The 23,195-nt window shown below is 37.2% G+C and overlaps 1 protein-coding gene across 1 annotated transcript in view; it reads right to left on the bottom strand.

Annotated features, from left to right (window-relative positions):
- Window positions 1–23,195, bottom strand: part of WDR41 (WD repeat domain 41) — a 48,204-nt gene that overhangs the window by 2,962 nt on the left and 22,047 nt on the right. Inside the window, exons 4-11 of the mRNA XM_008053556.2 lie at window positions 20,410–20,472; window positions 14,920–15,031; window positions 12,095–12,157; window positions 11,038–11,148; window positions 5,288–5,472; window positions 2,708–2,829; window positions 1,813–1,901; window positions 717–850 (exon numbers count right to left, since the gene is read on the bottom strand). Of these exons, the coding sequence (XP_008051747.1) occupies window positions 717–850; window positions 1,813–1,901; window positions 2,708–2,829; window positions 5,288–5,437 (495 nt within the window). The 5' untranslated portion in view covers window positions 5,438–5,472; window positions 11,038–11,148; window positions 12,095–12,157; window positions 14,920–15,031; window positions 20,410–20,472. The remainder of the gene's footprint in view (window positions 1–716; window positions 851–1,812; window positions 1,902–2,707; window positions 2,830–5,287; window positions 5,473–11,037; window positions 11,149–12,094; window positions 12,158–14,919; window positions 15,032–20,409; window positions 20,473–23,195) is intronic.

Below are 23,195 nucleotides of genomic sequence, written 5' to 3'. Positions count from 1 at the left end.
GCTCATGAATCAGATAAAGGTCCCTGGAGTAGATTCTGTTAAGTTTTAACTCTACACATAGAACCACAACCCTCCATCCGCTCTCTGTTGATTATAGTTCTATGTTCGACATGATTTGACACTGCCCCTACTGTCAGCTATTCCCAGCTCTTAAATAGTGGCGATTTAGCCATTCTTTTTTTTTGGAGTCAGAGTCTCACTCTGTCACCCAGGCTGGAGTGCAGCGGCATGTTCACAGCCACCACAGCCTCAACCTGCTGGGCTCAGGCAATCCTTCCACCTCAGTCTTCCAAGTAGCTGGAACTATAGGCACGTGCCACCACACCCGGCTCATTTTTTTGATTTATTGTAGAGATGAGGTCTTGCCATGTTGTCCAGGCTGGTCTCGAACCTGTGCGCTCACACAATCCTCTCACCTCAGTCTCCCAAAGTGCTGGGATTACAGGCGTGAGCCACCGCACCTGGCTAGCCCATTGTTAGAAGCAGTGCATTTCTTGTTTCCTTAGATCTGATCTCTGTAAAGGGAGATCCTAGATGCACATACTGTAGCCTATACTATTCCATGTTCTGATCTGGCAGAAACCTACAGATAAGAAAAAAAGTATAGGTCTTTATGAGGCTGTGAAGTACAGGTCTTTGTAAGACCCAATGACTGAAAGGACCATATGACACACAAGCAGGAGCACCTTGGACACTCTATGCCTGAGAAGCCTTACTTCCACAGATGATGAGTGTCCGATCAAATCTCCAATAAGCTCCAGTGAACACAAAGTGGCGTTTTCCTGCTGCTTTTTAACAGGTTGGTTAGCTTGTTTGTTCACTCTTCCAAATCCCCACATGTTAAAAAAACCTAGAAAAAACAATGATTTCAGTCATTTCCAAAATTACTGTGCTCTTTGCTTACAGTAGTAATGTGAGACAGACAACCAGAATATTTAAATGCAACAATGTTCCACACTTATTTTAGTCAAGGGCTAAGTTGATGGAATCAAGCACTATGCTAGGGCTTTCAAAGTCTGTTATTTCATTTCATCTTTCTTAGCTGACCAGGTTTGTTCCTCATCCTCTCTGCTGTTCCTCCTCACGCACTGGGGAAAGTATGTCAACATAGTAAAAAGACAGCACTGGGAATGAAAGAGAAGTCACCGGCCTGAATGGCAGTGTCTAAACTGTCAAAGAAAAAGGGCACAGCTTAGATCCACCAACAAAGTACAGAGGAAAAGCTCCATGTAAGTGTCCTGAAACAACAACCTTGGATTTCAGGTAAGTCCAAAGAACCAGCAGAAACTAGAGGTACCAGCATCTGATTTCTTATGCAAGGACTGGTAACTACTTTACTCATTCACGGTTTTGTTTTTCAAACCAAACACCTGAAAGTCGAGAGCTCATGAAATCATAATATAAACACAAAAAATTTTTCCATAAACTGAGTTTAGTGTCAAGGTGACAGAACACTTTAACTTGACCTCTGATAGTACAAATTTTGTGTATCTGTCAAAATTATAGACAATACAAGTGAATGATTACTTCATTAGGCCATCTGATATTCAGCTTACCAGAAAATAAGTTTCCCCTCAAAACAATAAAATCCCAGTTGACTTGAATTGAAATAAAGAGGCAGCTCTACATGAAGGCAACACTGAGATGTAAATCTTACATCCCAATTACCATACACCTTCTATAAACATCTGATGCCTATTTGGAGCACATTCTATATTATTCTTGTGGTTTCACATAACCGCCTCTCTTCTGCTTTTCACATAAGAAAAAAGGAATGAGAAAAAGACTACGTTCTTAAGAAATGACACACACCTGTTGGTACAGGTTCGGCTGTGAGCTGCTGTTTTTCACGTAGCTCCCAAATGCGTACACTGCCATCTTCTGAGCATGAGATTAACTGCCTGTCAGAACAGAAACTTGGTAATGCAAAGACAGAGAGCATGCTGCTGAGGACCAGCGCTATACTTGCAGTGAGAGAAATCACTGGAGCCCTCGGTTGCTTTTATTTAGTTCTTAGCAGGAGTTGTCAAAAATCACAATTTAACATAGCTTTACAATGCAAACTAAAAGCGCTCTTCAGGAAAGGCGCACATTATACTATGTTACATTGGCTCAAATGCTATATATTTGTTCTCTCCATTAAAAAATATATTCAGGAAAACAGGGTATGAATTACACTTCACAGTGTCTGCAGCAGCCCCCTTCTCTCCTCTACTATATCTCTCCTCATGGTGTCTCTCCTGCTAAAACTGTTCTGCAGAGAAAATAATGCTGTTCCCGTCTCATAATTTCATCCCTAGAAACTCGGTAGCAAATCTACCTAGAGAGGAAAGATTTACAAGGAGCCTTAGATTACAAGGTGACTAGCAACTATTTGCTCTGGGCATAAGCAAACAACAAAACGAAAAATCAGTACATTGTAAGTATCCCAATGTCTTTTACTTTATTACATGAATTCTAGATTTTAAAGAATCTCTTCTTAAAATGAAATTCAATGTAATTCATTTGAACCTCGCTTCTAGTAAGCTCTGTAATATATTGCCACAAATGCTTCTGTTAGAGATGGCACGGGGCATTCTCCATTTTCAAAAGAACACAGCAGGTCAGGCCACGCAGCCAGGTAACTTGGCCACCTGAGAAATTACAGCAGTGGCCCCGGGAACCGTGACTTGCTTTCATCCACTGCAGAACAGATGGGAGCTTGTACCTGTTTGGAAGTGTGGCAACGTGCAGGACACTGGAATCATGTGCAGTCTTCTGGCAGGCAATCACACGCTTCATTTGAAGGTTATACACATATAAACCCCTTCCAACTGCAGCAAACACATTCTGGGGAAAGTTCAGAAATGGGCGTAAAACTAGGACTCACTACTGCCTGATAATCGATTTCTAGCCCTCATGTGACTTCAGAAAGCCACTGTCACCTTCCCTATTCCTGGCCTTCAGTCCAAATCACTGTGCTGCCCTCTGAAGTTCAAAAATGTCAAAGCACTAAAGCAAGCTCAGAGCAGTCAGAAGGTAGAAGGATACAACCACTAGCACAGAGAAAGGTCTGCAGAGTGCACCCTCTCCTCACTGAAATATGATGATATCTAGAGAAAGGAGACCTGACTGGCAGGCTGGCCCTGCAGGAGAAACTATGGGGATATAAACTGGGTTTGCAGTCACATAACACTATAGCCTTGGAAAAATTACCTGGCTTCCTTTGCTTGGAAAATGTGAGCAAAATTCCTTGCATTCCACATCTTACACAATCAAGAATAGAAAAAAGCATATGCTATAGTGCCACTAATATCCTATGATCATCTGAAGGCTTCACAGAAACACTCCTCTAAATGTAGTATTAGAAATGAATACTTTTTTACTAAAGAAATTTAAAATTTTTCTAAAGCATTTTCACTAATATTTATTTCACTTCAGCTTCACAACATCTTGTTAAGGTAGGAAAGGCAAGCATTATTGCCATTTTACAGGGGAGCAAGTTAAAATTAAAAAGAGACTCAAATCCCACAAGAAATGAGACATGGAGTCAATATTAAAATCAAGGTCGTGTCACTCAGTCTCACTCTTTCCTTGCATCATACACACTCACACATACTAGCTTTTGACATTTCTGCAAGTTGTTGACTTCAGGGAACACTTGTCTAAGAATTGTTCATTCGTACTCAATAGGTATGCCATGAAGCAGACCTTTAAAAGTCCCTAGAGATTGCCTTGCTGTTTTGTTTTGTTTTTTCTTTTTTTTTTTTTGAGTTGGAGTCTGGGCCCTCCAACCTTTCTCAGCCTTGAAGTCTGCAAACCCAACTCAGATCTGCAATAAATGAACAAAAGCATGACGCCAACGCTTGCCAGAATCTACATCTGGAATGATCCATTACTCTGCACTCAGTAATATAAGCTGAGGACAACCACCAGAGGCAATAATGAAAACAGCTAGCCAATATGTTAAAATCAAGAGTCCTTTGGATTCATTCAATGTAAAACCCCCAGAAACTAGTTCTATGAACCAGGAAATCAATGCATAGTTTAAGAGATTTATCCAAGGTCAAAAAGAAAAGTATAAACACAACTAGAGAATTCATTCATAAGCTTTAAGGGCAGCATTGATGCAATGGAGACACTTTAGCAATCACCTATCATCAGTAGTCAATAGTCCTTATAAAAGGAAAGAAGTCACAACAAAAAGAAAGGGAAAACGGTATAATGCTTTATCAGCATTTATGGTAGTTAATAAACATCAATCAAAATATAAGATTAAAAGGAATATAAAACAAAAAAACCTTTTAAACACTAATGTTTACAAAAGTGAGGAAAAGGTATAAAATTCAAATATATATATAATTTTAAGGCTACAATTCTTAGAAATCTAGTCTCCACCATTTTTAGACCATATTGTTTTTATCATATATATATATTTTTCAAAATAAAGTTGAGATACAAAGAAATAATCTTTGAATATAGTAGTGTTTTTTAATCCTGTTCTTATTCTATTCTTTTCTGTTTTGTTTTTAAAGAGCAGTACAAAAAAATGGATTATAACTCTCTCCCCTCCAGAACACTATTACTGAAATTTAAAAAATAAAAGTAATAACATGCATGCAGCTAGAAAATTTCAACAGTATAGAAAGGCACAAAATAGAGAGAAAAGCCTCCCCTCCCCAAGGTTACAATTCTTATTTCTTATCATTACATTTAGAAAAGTAACTGCCCTTTAAACACGTTTTCTGAGCCTCTGAGGCTAAAAGAACAGATTTTTCAGATCAGAGCCAAGATTCAGTAGTCCATTGGTACTAATTTCTTACAGCAAAAAAGATGTAAAGTGCTCTAAGAGCATCACTCTCAAGCCCTAAAGAATGGAAGTCAGCAATTCGCACCCAATTTATCTTGCCCCAGAATGCCAGCAGACTGAAAGAGAAACATTCCTGACACTTTAAATTTCTTTCACCTCTCTAGGAAGTGCACTGGAATCTTCAAGAATTCTTTCTTACAGTGTTTCTTAAAATGATTTTAAGCATTTACCTCAAATTCTATGGGACTGTTTAATCCAAATCCAAATTTCAATATGGTTTTAATCATTTAATCTTGCTTCAAGATTAGGAGTGAAGACTAAAATGCAAGTGGTCCAATCTTCAAAAAATATCAGACCATTTTAAAGCACAACTCGACTCCATGAAGAATGATACCTTTTTATGCCCATCATGGGATTAAATTTTTAAAATTAGGCATTGGGTTTATTAAGAAAAGCAAGTTTATAGATATTTTATAGATTTTTTTTTTTTTTTTTTACCTCTTCATCACATGTGAAATGATGAATGGAAATGTCATTTGATTTCTGACAGAGTTTTATTTCTTGCTGGGTGTCCAGTTGTAGAGATGGGTCCCAAAAATTGCGTTCATAGGCCTGCATGGTCCAGTCCAGGACATCCCAGATGATCATCTCGCCAATGTGGGAACCAGTGACAAAACTCAAATCTAGGCAGAGTTCACATATGCCTCATTACTGATCATTTTACAAAAGGTAAAAATGAATGAACTGCTTAGTAGTGATGCTCCATAAAAACTATAGTTAACTAGAACAGTGAGGTACCTAACAAGCCAACAGAAAGATTAATATAACAGAATAAATAGATTCAAGCTGACTTAGTTATTTCCTATGTGATAATGACTGCATTTCATTTCAGTAAATAAATACCCCATGCTATTTGGTTAAGTTTAAGAGGAATAAAAGTAAAAGACCCTTACTTTGAATCATATACCAAGTTAAGTTTACAGAATAGATTAAAACATTAAAGGTACTTAAAGGATTGAAGAAAAGAAAGGCGAATGCTTTCTTTTTTTTTTTTTTTGAGTTGGAGTCTCACTCTGTCGCCCAGACTGGAGTGCAGTGGCCACTCCCGGTCACCGCAGCCTCGACCTGCTGGGCTCTGGCGATCCTTCCGCCTCAGCCTTCCAAGTAGCCGGAACTTCAGGTGTGTGCTACCACGTCGGCTAATTTTTATTTTATTTTATTGTAGAGATGAGATCTTGCCAAGTTGCCTGGGTGGGTCACGAACCCACGGGCAGGCAATCCACTCACCTCGGCCTCCCAAAGTGCTGGGATTACAGGCTAAGCCACCGAGACCGGCAGGCAAATACTTTATGAAAATGGAGTTGTAAAAGGCTCTAAAGGAAGTAGGGTGGGGTGCACAGGAAAGAGATCCTAACAAATATTAGCTTAGCAAAAAAAAATCATACACTTAAATGACAAAAATCTGGGAAATTTTGCAATTTGGATGTCAAAATGCGTTTATTATACTCAATACATAAGGAGTTCTTAGAAATCACCAAGAACCAGATAAATACAGCTGAAAAAAAGCAGGCAGAAGACCTGAACAGGCAAGTTGTTCAACTCCTTTCATGAGCAAATAAATCTAAAAATAGTAAGATACCATTTATTGACTTGTGAATTGGGAAAGATGATAAAACAGGAAAATACCCAAACAGTACTGGCAAAGGCATAAGGAATCAGCATTCTCTTATAATGCTAATGTCCTACTATAAATTGATATAAATTGGCAACGTTTTTCCAAAGATTAATTTGGTAATATGTATCAAAACATTAAAAAATGTAAACCTATTGATCCAACAATTCCACTTCTAATAATTTAACCTGAAAGAAATGCATAAATGTACAAGGCTGTTATGTAAAAGGTTGAAACATCTGAAAATAATTGAAACATCTAATTAGGGATTGAGTAAATACATACGTAAGACATCCACAAAATAAAATAGTATTGGTGTTATTAAACATCAGGTTGCAAAAGTATGTTTACATTAATATGAAAATATATTCATGGCACCTGTTATAGAACAATAAACCATGTGTATGCATATATACATGAACATATGCCCAGAAAAACATCTAGAAAGATGTGGACTGGTGTTTAATATTGGATGGTGGAAAGATTTTAATTAAATTTTTATATTTTAGGCCTGCACGTTCCAGTCCAGGACATTCTAGATGATCAGCTCTCCAATAATTTTCTCATTTTTCTACTATGCCTATGTATGACTTATACAAAAACAAGTTCTTAAAACCTTTAAAGAAAATAAAATATTTTCATTTTGCATTTTACACATTATATATTTTACACATTTAACATTTAATAGAAAATGTACAACTGTCAAACTAAAGACTATCTTAAAGAAATGTCAGTTATTTTAATCCTTACATATTTAGGGTAGGACAGAAGAATATACTAATGTACTGAGTCTAGAAGCTCAAGTTCTTATTTTGGCTCTGCCTATTATTAGCCAGGTGGTCTTGGGGAAGTCATTGAACCTTTATCTTGGATTCCTCATGCATTAAATGAAGATGATTATAAAAATCAAATTAAAGAATAAATGTGTAGCCATTTATAAACAATATCAAATGTTATCCTTAAGCCCCGGCATTATTTTGAGCCCCTGGTATTATTCCACATTAATGGTATGAAGACATCCAGTTACTTGTAATTTAGGAATACACAGATGAGTAATTATGATTTAATTATTCCATTTATCAAATAAACCAGCAGGACAGAAATCTCTGACGGACAGATGAACAATCTCTTGGAGATAAAGAATTGCTAGCAATCCTATATGCAATCACTATTTTGCCTTGGTTCCAAGGCCATAAAAGGCAGATTATTAATGTCTCATTTCTATAATTTATTAACAGACTCTATAGAATTTGCTCTGTGGGGAAATGAGTTCAGTTCTCATCTGTGGAGACAAACAGACTTTCGGTTTTAATGGTGAGAAAGTTAACGCAGCACTAATCTTTCTGTGACCCTGCTTTCCATACCCTTCCCTCCTCTTCTCAATTTCGCTCAAACTACAAAAGAACCAGAGAAGTTAAGGAGTGAAGATTCCTCTGGACTCTCACTGTGCACCTGCAGTCATAACTGAGTTAACCTACTGAGACCACGCAGCTGCCAGCTCTGACTTAACCCTCCAAGTATCTGCAATCCCTCTATGCATTAGAAACAACAAGGGGCCGGGCTCGGTGGCTCAGCCTGTAATCCCGCGCCTTTGGGAGGCTGAGGTGAGTGGATTGCTTGCACCCGTGGGTTCGAGACCCACCTGGGCAGGCGAGACCTCATCTCTAAAACAAATCAAAAATTAGCCGGGTGTGGTAGGGCGTGCCTGTAGTTCCAGCTACTTGGAAGGCTGAGGCGGAAGGATCGCCGGAGCCCAGCAGGTCGAGGCTGCGGTGGCTGGGAGCAGCCACTGCACTCCAGCCTGGGCAACAGAGTGAGACTCCAACTCAAAAAAAAAAAAAGAAAAGAAACAACAAGGGTGCCCAAATGAAGCATATTTGTATAATCTGTGTACCTAACCCTTAACTGTACCCCACAATATCATAATAAAAAGTATTGATTTAAAAACAAAAAACAAAGTATTAATGACCATTAGGGGTTTTATCACTAAAAACAAAATACTGGCATTCATTTGAGCCAGTGCATAGTTTACCATTAAGTAAATTATGTACTATAGATAATTCCCAAGCAGGCCATTCAAAATGTTTCATGCCAAACAACCTCAATGATGTATTATTAGTGGATGGATCTGCATCCTGTAATATCAAAAGCAACTTAGTATGAAAATCTCACCTGGCGTGTGTCTATCCATCCCTCACAAGTAAAAATACTTTGTCATTACCATGCCATGCTGTCAGCACAAAACAAGAAAAGGAATTTTTTAAAAAAGCACTCAGAGCCTTTCACCAGAAAAGACTACGAAGGTTATCTTGTTTTCTGTACAATGGCCATTTGTATACCTAACCCTGAATTGCACCCATATTTAAAATAAAAATTTAAGAAAAAAGAAAAAGAAAATCTTCTGCCTGGGCATTCCAATCTTTTTGGCAAACCTGGTATTCACTATCAACACTTGTGGGCACCAGGCGTGGTGGTTCATGCCTATAAACCCAGCACTTTGGGAGGCCAAGGTGAGAGGATTGCCTGAGTCCAGGGGTTCGAGACCAGCCGGGGCAACTTGGTGAGCCCTCATCTCTACAATAAATCAAAAATATTAGCCAGGCATGGTGGTGCACCTGTAGTTCCAGCTACTTGGAAGGCTGAGGCAGAAGGATCACCTGAGCCCAGCAGGTCAAGGCTGTGGTGGCCATGAGCATGCCACTGCACTCCAGCTTGAGTGACAGAGTGAGACTTCAACCCAAAAAAATAAAAATAAAAATAAAACACTTGTGGGAGGTCTATATTACCATTCTAAGGGTGCCCTGGGCCCACCTGTCTGAAAACTCACTTGCCCTGTGATGAGAAACCCAGAAGCCAGCCACACCTTTCACTGGTAATGGGTGAGAAGAAAGAGGCAGGGTTGAAAGTGGAACAGGGAATTGCACAACACAAACATCTCAGCATCACCAAAGTGTGCAGCATGGCTGACACGCCCATGAGTAAGAGCAGACAATCAGCAAATCATTTTCAAGTGTTACCAGACTCCCTAGCCGTGTCTAATTCCTAAATATGCTTTTAGCTTGTTTATTATGTATAGTGCAATTTTAAAGTCATAGAGAAGATAGAGTGAAAAGTACTATGGGGGGCTTTCTGTAACTTTCATTAACAACTCTTTCGCCATGGCTTTCCTTTTTCTGCCCTTAAGAAAAGAAATACTTGGAGAGAACTTTTGAAAACTATTCTAAGCTTCTCTGCACATGGCAAAAGAAGTACCATGAAGTGAAAGCTCTCAGTTCCACCTCTTTGTCTTTAGGTGGCCATGCTGCTTAAGATGCCCCGGCATGGTTGGTGTCATGGCCTGAATGCTGTTGTGCTTTTCTCAGCAGTGCTGGGGACTTAAGACTTAGGACTCAGTGTCAACAAGGAGGCTTCAGAGGCTCTCTAAAATAAGAACTTGCCTTTTGTGCTATGTCTCCATCCTAAGCTAGAGAAAAAGAGCTCCCACAGAAAATTAGAGGAGTACGACCAACCATCGCTACTTCTGTCACCACAGACAACTGGGTCCTTGGAAGGACTTGCAGCTGTGTTTTACAAGAAGGTGGCTATTAGGGAGTGACATTCTTTCTGATGTATCTGAAAATGTGACTAAATGGACACAAATGGAGAGTTCAATGGTACTCTCTGTGCACCTTGCTCCCCTTGTCTCATTTTCACAAAAAAATATTGCTCAGAAGGAGCCAAGCCATGCCTCAGATAGATATGGCTGGGATGCAGCACATCCTCCCACTACATCATGTCCCAGCATCCCCACAGGGCTTTCTTGCAGTCTCCACCAGATGAGCAGCCTGAAGCCACCAGGAGTCCTCTCATCTGATCTCAGACACAGATCACCCTGCAGAGTTCTGCTATATAGGATGTCGTTTATTTACAAGTGAACTACTCACTTCCAAGATAGGTTTGTGATCCTATCCTGCCATCTGATCAGATTTAGCCCAGGGAGATACTCACTTAGATCACGTATAAAGCCAAATAGGATACATGGCAAACCAAAACCCACAACCATGAGGAAGGGCAGATATGACCCATTTTCTGCAGACCTTTACTTTGATTTATTCTCTGAGTCTTCAATCATCATGACAACTAACTTAAATCCTGCTCACTCTAGTTAAGTGTGTAACTTGCTATGTGACATTCTACTGTATAAGACAAAAGGACATAACTATTTTCAGTTTTCTCTACAAAAGAGGAACTAGTCAGAACCAGTGGCCAAAAATGCTAAATGCTACATATTTATAGCTGTGACAATCGACCCACTGCTACCAATTAGTGCATGAGGTGATTATGTTCTCCTTCCTCTATCTTCTTTTCAAGCCCTATTCTATTCTCCTTGCACCTAATTCTATACCTGGAAATCTATGATGCTTGCTCAGCTCCACTGGCTGAAACTTCAGAATAAAAGAGAATGACAATCCTGACTAATCTAAAGCATTATTTTCATGACTGTAACTCTAGAATCTGGAACAAGACTCAAGTTCAGAGGAGTCTGTGTTAACAAGCAAAAAACTGTACATCATATAAGTGTCCACAATGAGCTTACCATTGACATTAACCAATGAGAGAATATTATCCTGGTGATCAAGGAGGCGCTTAACTTCAACAATCTCCCAATCGAGTGATCCTTCTGTGGGTGCAACCAACCTGAAAATTACTAAATGAAAAAGACAGATACAACTTTCTTAAAATGTCCAAAGACAGTAAAATACTATTTCTACTCCAAAAGCAAGCATTTAATTAAGTGAAAAATATTTACCATACTGAAAAATCCATCTCCAGAGAGAGCCTTTTTCATGCTACTTTGAACTATATCTTTTGAAGGCTTGAGATGTTTGAGATGAGATACTAAAACCCCAAGAGAGTGTGTCCTTAGAACTCTCTTCCTAACCTAGCAACATCGAACACCGAAGCCAATTCCTCTGAAGTCCAACACACATCAGCTATCATATACTCAACACATGTCATTGATGTCACATACTCAACAGATGAAGTGTGTAATAAGTCACTGGACCAAGTGCTATGGATGCTCAAAGATTAGCATGACTAAAGTCTGAGAAGTCAGAGATCACGTCCTTTTCACATTACCAAAGTCCCCCTTCTTTCTCACATTCCTCTCTGGAAAACAGGTCAAGCCATGTTTCTTTCTGTATCCCTGACAAGACTTTACCAACTGACAAGTCGCTAGCAAGGTTATTTAATCCTGACAGCCATTCATGTTCAAACTGTGGTTGTCAAAGAAGGTCTTTCAGTCAATACAAAAAGAGAGCTCTCTCTGATACCTATCAAAGTGGCGTGAAATTCTACTTTAGTTGGAATACTACCAAATGATCTTGAGATTGGAACTTGGAAATAACAAGCAATATGCTTTTTAATCAAGTGAACAGAGATAATAACCTGAAATACTGACAAGAAAAAAAACCTGACTGAACATCTTGAAAATGTCTCAGTCTCTGCATCACTTCAGCAATTCCAAGAAGCCAAGACTAGGGCAAGGGCAGATGTCCATTAAATAAAAAAAAAAATAGTCTTTCCAGCATGTGTATACAAGTCTAGTTCAAAATATTAATATTAAAAGAAAGAAAAGAAAAATTCATACTCACTCAGTTCTTTACCAACTGCTGCTACAACACAGTTCTTAGGTATTTCAACCAAAGCACTGATCCCTTCAAAAACATATAAAGCAAAGGTCAGATTATTTGTTTTACAGATTATATCAAAAACAAAAGTCTCAGTTTTCTGTCAGTCATTTCCCATAAAGAAGGTGGTAGCGATAAAGCACACAGAACTGGCTTCACACACACGTCCTTGCTTGCTTCCACATGGAAAACAATCTTGTTAAAAAAAGTATTAGGTTTCTGAGACCTTTAGGAGGCACTATTGATCTAAGGGCAGGATATGCTCTTGGAACTGTTTCACTATTTTGGGAAAGTGATATATTCAGCCATTCAAACTCATTTGCCAGGCATCCCTTAAGATAATCACCGCTGCTCATTTAAAGATGGCTGGCTTAAAAGAGAGTGAAAATGGGGGTTTTCCTTCATGCGACCTTGAGAAACCTGAGCAGGTTCCCTGGCACTAACTGAGCTAGCCAAGAGTCAACAGCGAAGTAAGCAGCCTTCAAAGAGCATGTTTATGAGACATTATTATATGTACAAAATTCCTTATATTATTGAAATAATCAGATTCAACGTTCTAACACATTTCACTTATTTAAGTATAGTATTTTTTCACAGCTGAATCATGAAATGATTCTGGGGTAACCGTAACTTCTGTAAGGTATGTTACAGTTATTACTTTTGTCTGCATGAATAAGTTAGCTGATCTATCAGAACCACCACATGTGTTGTCAACAAACCTGTTTATTAAAGTTCATTTCCTCATTATGGTATATAGGTAACTTACACTATATAGCAAATTTGGAAGGTATTCTCATTTGCTTATCCTTCCCACCCATCAAAGGACTAACACTGTTGTGATTTGAGAGTATTTCTAGCCAAATTGTTTTTTCACATAGGCATGTTTTAGCAGTATGTTTTTTCTTTTCCCACATACAAGGAGGAGATGCTGCAGGAGAAGGCAGAGGAATCGTGTACAAGAGACAAAGACAGAAGACAAGAGAGCAGGGGGATGGAGCCAGAGAAAATCTAAATGCAGAAAACAGGTTAAAAAATTTTACTAAAGTTATTTGTGAAGTGAAAATACTAGAAACCCAACAATGTAGAAGTAGCAACATAATACTCAGAATCACAGAACATACTGCTGGAAAGGGCACAGACAGCCCTGCCTTCCAGTCCAGTACATCACGGTGACTAAGATGATCTCTGCTTATTTCCAGATATAGAACAATGGTCCTAAAAGTCCCACCAGTCCATAATAAAGAAGGACTTATGGAAGGCCATCATGAGGCGAGGGTCTAATAGTACTGCTAACTACCTGGCATCCTGCAATTTGGAAAACTCAAATCACAAAAGCTCACCCCTGGAGGGAATCTTAGAGACTCCCTCCAAGTCTTCTGTTATCTCTTGAAACATTGACAAACGGTAATACTGTGAGTACTTAATGTATGTACTCAAAGATAACTTGCAAAAAAAAGGAGATTGTAATAAGATGTAGCTATTTCCATAGAAGTTCTTTTCAGCTCCAATTTCAATATTGACAGTAGAGCTACTAATAATTCATGGAATAAAATTTCATGGATAACCACAGGCTAAGGAAAGAAAGAGGAAAAAACATGAAAATAAAGATATATAACTCATGCTAATGGTAAACAGAAATGTATGCCAGATTCATGCAAGATTAGCTATCAAACTTTGAACTGAGACGTCAAAATGGTAAATCCTAGCAATGCATGAATTTAGGTATCCTAAGGCATTATTGTTCTGATATTTTATGTCTACATTGAGATAAGTTAGCTCCAATTATGAACAGTAAATTCAATTCACAGGGTGCCTGCTAGCTTTGAAATGTCAGCAATATGCACAATACTGTCCCTTCCAGGATGCCCACAGGTTCATTGTATTACCTTTAGAAACAAAATAGTGTATACATGAATTTAAGGTTTTAAACTCTGCTGCCAAGGATGGAACGCAGTGGCACAATCACGGCTCAACCTACTGGGCTCAAGCGATCCTCCCATTTCAATCTCCTGAGTAGCTGGAACTACAGGTGTGCCACATCTACCTAATTTTTTATTTTCATAGAGATGAAGTCACACTATGTTGCCTAGGCTGGTCTCAAACTCCTGGGCTTAAGCAATCCTCTCACCTCGGCCCCCCAAAGTGCTGGGATTTCAGGTGTGAGTCACCACATCCAGTATGGTTTTTAACATTTAAATCTACTTACTTACATTTTTTACTCTGAAAATAGATTTAATTTTTAAAAATTCATGGTATCAAAAGTTAAAACTTATTTTTTTTGCTAATATGAAAAATATATGTAAATAGAATTCTGAGAAAATAAAACTTTGTTAGTAAGTTTGCAGATGTATGAGGTTTTTGGTAACACCAACTGTAAAAAGAGGTCATCCTTAAGAATCTAGTCAAAGTCAATGACCCCACAAAAAAGAGAGAAAAATGCAAAGTCATAAGGTAAAGTCATAAGGTGTCCAGGTGTCAACATACTCATCAGATGCACTGCAGGAGAATGGTCCCAGAGCATAAATGAAGTTTTTCCTGACCACTTTTGAGAAATTCTCTTAAAAGGGAAGGGGAAGCCAAAGAAAGCTGGATCTCCTCCTTTCAATTCAGGATGGAAACATTTTACACAACCCTCAATCTGACTTAAATATGGCTATCTGTTATCTTCAGATCTGAAAGGAAAAATCCCCTATTTTGACCTCTGTATTCAAGGAAAATCTCTCTGAAGACTCACTGTGTCTTTCAGTCTGTCAATCATGATTTCACAATTAACTTGATTTGTTTTTTACCTGTATCAGAAAGGTGACTAGTCTTACACAGCACATCTAGTTTTCGGTTCCACACACATAGGTCATTCCCACCAGACAGCCAAACGTCTAGTCTCTGAAGAACAGTTAAACACTGCAAAATTGATTGGAAATGTACATCAATTTAGAAACTCAAGCATTCATTGTTTGGCGGTTTTGAAATAAGCAGCACTTCCTTCCATAGGTGGAGCTTATTTCTCCTCCCCTTGATTGACTGTCGGCTCTAATTACCAGGCTTCTATCAAAGAGGATGTGGAAAAAGGGATAGTGAATGACCTACAAGACTAAATCGTAAAAGACACTGTAGCTTCCTCCTTGATCTCTCTTGGATTATCTGCTCACAGGTGAAGACACTCATGCTGTCACATGTGGAGAGAGGTCCACATGGCCAAGAACTGAGGCCTCTGGACAACAGCCAGCCTACCTTGCCAAGCATGTCAGTGAGCCCCTAGAAAGCAGATCCTCCCCCAGTGAGGTCTTCAGATGACAACATCCTCATAAGAGTCCCTGAGCCAGAATCACCCAGCTAGGGTACTCTACTCCTCACCACAAGCACTACAAGAGAACACATTCATTGTTCTAAGCTACTAAGTTTTGAGGTAATCTGTTACTCACTAATAAATAACTAATACACAATGCTTAACATAAACTCCTTTTTAAAAAAAAACTGGAAATACGACCTTGGTTTTTATGTATCTTTTAAATTAGTATCTCCTAAATCTCAATTCCGTATGTTTGGTAGATTCGGGAAAGTGAGCATCTCAAAGACCGCAGCACTCCTTTACGGTACTGTAAAGGCCGCTCATTTAATAGTACCCTCCTCACCCACAGCCTCTGAGTGAGAACAAGGGCAAGAGCAAGAGAAGAATAAAAAGAAAAGGAAGAGATTCTGGTAGTATTGCCTAGGCTGAGAGTAGGGTGGCTTTTAAAATTGACAGATTGAAAGGAGCTAAAAAAAACCAACGCAGCTTATATTTCAAGGGGCCCCACCCTGTCTGATCTCTGAATTTTTAATGTCAGCACGTCATACCTTTTAACTGCCAAATAATATTCTACTGTATGGATATGCTACATCGTATTTCTCCATTCATCATTTGATGAACATTTGGGTTGTCTCCCTTTTGGAGCCATTATGAATGCTGCTGCTATGGGCATTCATAGACACACATTTGTGTTCACACAATGTTTCATTTCTCTTGAAAGCATACCTAGGAGTGAGACTGCTGGGTCAAATGGTAATTCTATGTTTCATAGTTTTCTAAGGTGGCTGTATCATTTTATAATTCCACCAGCAATTTATAAAGGTTACAGTTTCTCCACTTCTTATCAACACTTGCTATTTGCTGTCTTTTAGACATTAGCCATTAAGGTATGTATAAAATAGTATCTCACTGTGGTTTTGACTTGCATTTCTCCAATGACTAATGATGTTGAGTTCCTTTCATATACTTTATGGCCATTTGTTTATCTTCTTTAAAGAAATTTTTTTCAAATCCTTTGTTTACTTTTAACTGAGTTATCTGCCTTTTCATAGACAGGAGTTCTTTATATAGTCTGGATACAAGTCCCTCAGCAGATATACCTTGTCAGACATATAATTTGAAAATATTTTCTCCCATTCTGTGGGTTGTCTTTTCTTAATGGTGTCCTATGAAGTTCAAAGTTTTTCATTTTGATGAGGTTCAATTTATCACTTAAAAAAATTTTGTCACTGTGCTTTTTATGTCATTTCTAAGACACCTAACTCAAGGCCACAAAGATTTACTCTTACATTTCTTCTAAGGTTTTTATACTTTCAGCTCTTACATTTGGGTCTTTAACCCATTTTTTGGTCAAATTTTGGATATTACATAAGGTAGAGTCACAGTTCCATTATTTTGTATGTGGATGTCCAGTTGACTCAGCATCATTTTTTGAAGAGACTATTCTTTCTCCTATTAAAGCATCTTGGCACCCTTTTCAAAGACCAATTGACCATATATGTATGTTTACTTCTGGATCCTCAATTCTATTCCACTGATCTGTATGTCTATTGTTATGGCAGTACCACACTGTCTTGATTACTATAGCTTCACAGTAAGTTTAAAAATTAGGAAGTTTGAGTCTTGTGCCTTTGTTCTTCCTTTTTAAGAGTATTTTGGTTATTCTGGGACCCTTGCAGTCCCAATATGAATTACAGGATTAGTTTGTCAACTTCTGGGGAGAAAAAAAAAGCCAGCTATAGTTTTGACAGAGAGTGTATTCAATCTATACACCAATTTGGGTAGCGTTGCAATCTTAACAATATTAAATCTGATTCATGAACATAAGATGTCTTTCCATTTATTTAGATCTTCTTTACTTTCTTTCAATGATGTTTTGCAGTTTGGGGTATATAAGTCTCATACTTCTTTAAATGTCTAAGTCTTTTATTCTTTTGGATGCTATTGTAAATGGATTTTTTTAATTTCTTTTTTGGAATTTTCATTACTAGTATATAGAAAATTGATTTTGTACATTGGCATTGTTATCTTGAAGTCTTGCTAAATTCATTATTAGCCCTAGTAATTTTGTAGAGGACTTGGGATTTTCTATATACAGGATCTTTTCACTTGTGAAAAGAGAAAGTTTTATTTCTTCCTTCCCAATATGGATGTCATTTATTTCTCTTTCACTGACCAGTTGCACTGGCTATAACCTCCAATGTTAAACAGACATGTTGAAAACAGATATCTTCATCTTGTTCCTGATTTCAGGGGAAAAGGTATTTCAGTCAGTCTTTCACTATTAATATGACGTTAGCTATGGGATTTTCATAGATAGTCTTTATTAGGTTAAGGAAGTTCTTATCTATTCCTAGCAAGTTAAGTATATTTACCATAAGAGGAGGCTGGAGTTTGTCCAATGCCTTTTCTGTATCTATTGGGGTGACCATGTGGTCTTTTACTCTTACTATGTTATATTCCATTGATTATAATGATTGATTTCAGATGTTAAACGAAGCTCATATTCCTAGGATAAAATTCACTTGGTCATGGTATATAACCCTTTTATAAGTTGTTGGATTTGGTTGGCTAGTATTTTGTTGAAGATAATATACTGTTTTTTGCTACTTAACACTTGGTCCCTAGTATTTTCTAAACTCTTTTTATATCCTCCTGAAATTTAGTGTGTGTCTGTGTGTGTGTATGTGTTTGTGTGTGTATGTATACTAAAACTATACTAAAACTATACTAATTAACTATTTTCATTTAATATTTAGGACCCTTCCAATCACCCATTTATAAAAATATATTTGTAGTATACATTTCTGTTCATAAACCTCTGCTCAAGTTTCTGATTACTTCCTTTAAAGAGTTTTCTAAAAGAATAAATGGAGAAATGCCTGTTATCATTTTTTAAGATTAATTCACAATGTCAAACTACCTTACAGAAAGTTAGTTTATAATCTCAGTAAGCAATAAAAATGCCAATTTTACTCTCTCTTTGCTAACATCAACCCATGTAAAAACTTCACTAGTTCAAAAAATAAATAATAGTATTTCTCATTTTAGGGATCTGAATTTCTTTGATACATTATTTATTCAGGAAAAACTGAACCATTGAACTAAAGTGAGTACAATGCTATTTTTTAAAACAATTTGTTATGTGAAGCAGATCGTAGCAGTAGCAAACATATATAATTATCTAGCTGATCAACATTATAGTAAAACCCCTTTAAAAAGTACTTTCACCATGCTGGAATAAGATACTTTTTTAGTGGCAGTTCCTATAACCAGTTCATGAAACAGTTTACCAGAGGAACTTCCCCCAAAATACATTAATTTTTTTCTCCTTTTCTGTTCCTTCATCTCACTAATTTTCATTTAAAACCTAATAATGTTAGTCCGTTTTCAGACAGCAAGAATTATTTTCTTTTTCTTTTTTTTTTTTTTTTTGAGTTGGAGTCTCACTCTGTTGCCCAGGCTGGAGTGCAGTGGCACGCTCATGGCCACCTCAGCATTGACTTGCTGGGCTCTGCGATCCTTCCACCTTAGCCTTCCAAGTAGCCATAACTACAGGCACGGGCTACCGCGCCCGGCTAATTTTTTAATTTTTTTAATTATAGAGACGAGGCTTCGCCAAGTTGCCGGCTCAGGCAATCCACTCGCCTCGGCCTCCCAAAATGCTGGGATTTCAGGCTGAGCCATGGAGGGCTGAGAATATCTTTAAAGGAACATACAAGGGATATCTTTTCAGATCACATAAAGCATAGAGACTTTGATAAAGTTAATAATTTAATGACTTCTTAAAAGAAAATCTCTCTTGTTAAATTAGACATAAGCATATATTAATAGTACAAGGCACCTTCTTCCCCAGAAACATTACCAAATTGATCAATTTTTTGTTTGTTTTTCTTTTTGTTTTTGAGTCAGAGTCTCACTCTGTCACCCAGGCTGGTGCAGTGGCACAGTCACAGCTATGGCAGACTCAGCCTTCTGGGCTCAGGCAATTCATCTGCCTCAAACTTCCAGGTAGCTGAACTACAGGCTCACGCCACCACACTCAGCAAATTTTTTTTTTTAATTGTAGAGATGCGGTCTCGCCAAGTTGTCCAGGCTGGTAAAGAACCCCTGGGCTCAGGCAATCCTCTCCCCTTTGCCTCCCAAAGTGCTGGGATTACAGGTATGAGCCACCGTGCACAGACCAAATTGATATTTTGAACAGCATACTGCCATGAGATGGCTACCAGAGATGCTGCCTTTGAGGGGGGGAGGGGGAAGAAGTACCCTAACAACTGACACACAGCAATTCTTTTTACTTTAAAAAAAGAAAAGAAAGTGTTAGTGCCAACATTGGAGACCAGTTATAATTAAAGCAAATAAGGAAACATCTCATCTTACTTGTATCATTTCCCAAACTTGCTGATATTATTTAAAAACAGTGGTACTATCTCAGAATATTTAAGGTAATTTTTTTCTGTAGAAGTTTTGTTTCTCTAACTTGTAGCAGAATTTCTATCATATAATATGCCCCAAATAATATTTGTAAAATGGATGAACCAAACAGTAGTAGCCAGTTGCCATATAAGATTTTTAGTTTAGAAACTAAGTAATTAACATGTCTTTTAGACCTTAGAGAAGGCAGAAGTCGAGTGGGAAATAACTCCATAATTTTAGTTTAAAGTATAAAGAAAATAGACCAGTTAGTGTTATAGTCATTGGGCAAGAAATATCTCTTCCTAGAATTACCAACTAAAAACATACTGGGTATTACCTTTTTCCTTATCTTACTATAAAGATTATCCCCTGCTCTAATTTCAAATTCAAACAGTCTAGCAATTTATACATATGCTCCCAAAAATCTAGTCTTAGAAGAATCAGATTACTGTAGGTATGTGTGAAATAAACAATTTTTCAAATCTATAAAAGTAATTTCACCTAACTTATTAAATCTTTTTTTTCCAAGGCAAAAATAGATTGCCATAAAAACTCTATTTACTTAAGATTTTACCTTTACAGTAGACTGGAAACACGATACTCTCTGAACTTGTCTGCCAGTATCACTATCCCATACCTAAATTTATGTTAAGAAATAATTTCCAAGTAGAATTTTAAAATTCTAATTATGAGATAAGCTTTTAAATTAACATTTAAATCACCAATGTTAAACATTTAGTTAGAAAATCTTTAAATAAAACATATTAGTGTTTCTATTACTGCAAAAATTAATTCACATAATGAGTCATCAACTTAGCAGATCGGGCTTACGATCTAAAATAAGTTTGAGGCAAATTTTACTATCAAATTATTTGAAAATGCCAACAGAATGAGTGATCTGAAGTACTGAATCTTTAAAGCCATTACATATTGCAACCATATAAAGTTTACTCTCCAGAATAGTTTACCATAATCTAATGAACATGAACATAGAGCATTTATACTAAAATCTATCACACTCATTAATTAATATTTACTGAAACCTCCCTGCAATGTGCATGGCATGATTTACTGCTGTTAACCTAATTCAAAGAAGACACTAACAGTGTATTACTGTTACTTGTAAATGTATTTAAAATAATTAGGTAATAAAAATAATAAGAGGGCCTCTCTGAGCATCCAAGACTAATTTGACTTAAGCATAATTATTTCCAAACTTTTACATATTTTTTCCTATGGTAAAAAATACATTTTACATTTACATACATATGTATATACAAATATATATATGTGTGTGTGTGTGTGTGTGTGTGTATATATATATATATATATATTTAAAATGGAAACTAATTTCACAAACTAGTTAACCTTATTATGTCCAACATCTATTGTTATTTTTTATTATATAGATGTACAACAAGGCTATCTCCCAATAAACCAACCATCATAAGTGGAAAATATCCTAAGACAGAATTGCATTTAATACACCTAACTTATCAAACATCACAGCTTAGTCTAGCTTACCTTAAATGCTCTATATCAGCCTATACTTTAGCAAAATCATCTGGCAACAAAGTATAAGCAACATATCAACTGTTTACCTTCTGTGATCACCAGACTGATGGGGAGCTTGGGATTAGGAGAAAGAGGATGGTTGTACCTATCACCAGCCCAGGAAAAGATCAAAATTCAAAGTACAGTTTCTACTCAGTGTACACCACTTTCACATCATTGTAAAGCTGAAAAGCCATACGGTCAGGAACTTCCTATATTCTATTTCATTTTTTAAACGGAGCTAGATTGTTATAAGAATTACATTATATGTATACAACAAACTAAACAAGTGCTCCTAGGAATTAGGCAATGTTTTCTGGCCTTATATTTACCACAATTCTAGTATTATCTCCCAGCCATTTCACTTTTTTCACTATTTGAAAGCTGAATGTTTAATATTCAGTAACTTAAGCTCTTAAGGCTATCACTTAGAAATTTAAAAAAATCTATCTTCAGCTTTAATTAAGGAAGTTAGTTAAAACGAGTCAAGTATCCCTTATTCAAAATGCTTGAGACCAAAAGTGTTTCAGATTTCTGATTTTTTTCAGATTTTGGAATATTTGTATATACATGAGATATTTTGGCAATGAGACCCAAGTTTAAACACATAATTCATTTACATTTCATATATAAAGCAGCTGAAGGTAATTTTGTACAATATTTTTAGTAATTTGGACATGAAGCAAAGTTTTCACTGTGACATGTCACATGAGGTCAGATGTGGAATTTTCCATTTGTAGCATGTTGGTGCTCAAAAAGTTTTGGATTTTGAAATATTTCAGGATTCAGATTCTCAGATTAGGGATACTCAACCTGTAATAAAGGCCCAAACAGAGTAAACTTAGAATTAATTTGGGTAAGCTGAGTAATAATACTCATGAGATAACTTTTTAAATTAACATTTAAATCACCAATGTTAAACATTTAGTTAGAAAATCTTTAAATAAAACATATTAGTGTTTCTATTACTGCAAAAATTAATTCACATAATGAGTCATCAACTTAGCAGATCGGGCTTACGATCTAAAATAAGTTTGAGGCAAATTTTACTATCAAATTATTTGAAAATGCCAACAGAATGAGTGATCTGAAGTACTGAGACTCATGCCTGTAATCCCATTACTTTGGGAGGCTGAAGCAGGCGAATCACTTTAGCTCAGGAGTTTGAGACCAGTTCAGGCAATATAGTGAGACCTTGTCTCTAAAAAAACTTTTAAAAAATTAGCTAGGTGTGATGATGGATGCCTCTAGTCTCAGATACTTGGAAGACTGAGGCAGAAAGATCACTTGAGTCCAGGAGGTCAAGGTTGTGGTGAGCTGTGATCATGCTACTGCACTCCAGCCTGAATGACAGACTAAGACCTCGACTCAAAAAAAGAAAAAAATGAAAGACCTTCCATATGACCCATCAATCCCCCTACTGGGAATATACCTGGAAGAACTCAAATCATTCTACAAAAAAGATACCTGCACACACATGTTTATTGCAGCACTATTCACAATAGCAAAAACATGGAACCAACTATGTTGCCCATTGAAACTGGACTGGATTTTAAAAAATGTGGTATGTATACACAATGGAATATTACACAGTCATAAAGGACACACATATGGACTTCACAGCAACCTGGATGGATTTAGAGTCTATCATACTCAGTGATCTATCGCAGAAACAAAGAACAAAGTACCACAGGTTCTCACTCATAAGTAGACCCTGAACATTTACCATAATACTATAAGAAAGGGAGCAGGGCTCGGTGGCTCAGCCTGTAATCCCGCGCCTTTGGGAGGCTGAGGTGAGTGGAT

This window comes from Carlito syrichta, unplaced genomic scaffold (assembly GCF_000164805.1).
Source record: "Carlito syrichta isolate Samal-C Ts95f unplaced genomic scaffold, Tarsius_syrichta-2.0.1 Scaffold74866, whole genome shotgun sequence".
Classification (NCBI taxonomy): Eukaryota; Metazoa; Chordata; class Mammalia; order Primates; family Tarsiidae; genus Carlito; species Carlito syrichta.
The sequence above is the reverse complement of the archived record's forward strand: the minus strand, read 5'-3'. Positions and strand labels throughout refer to the sequence as shown.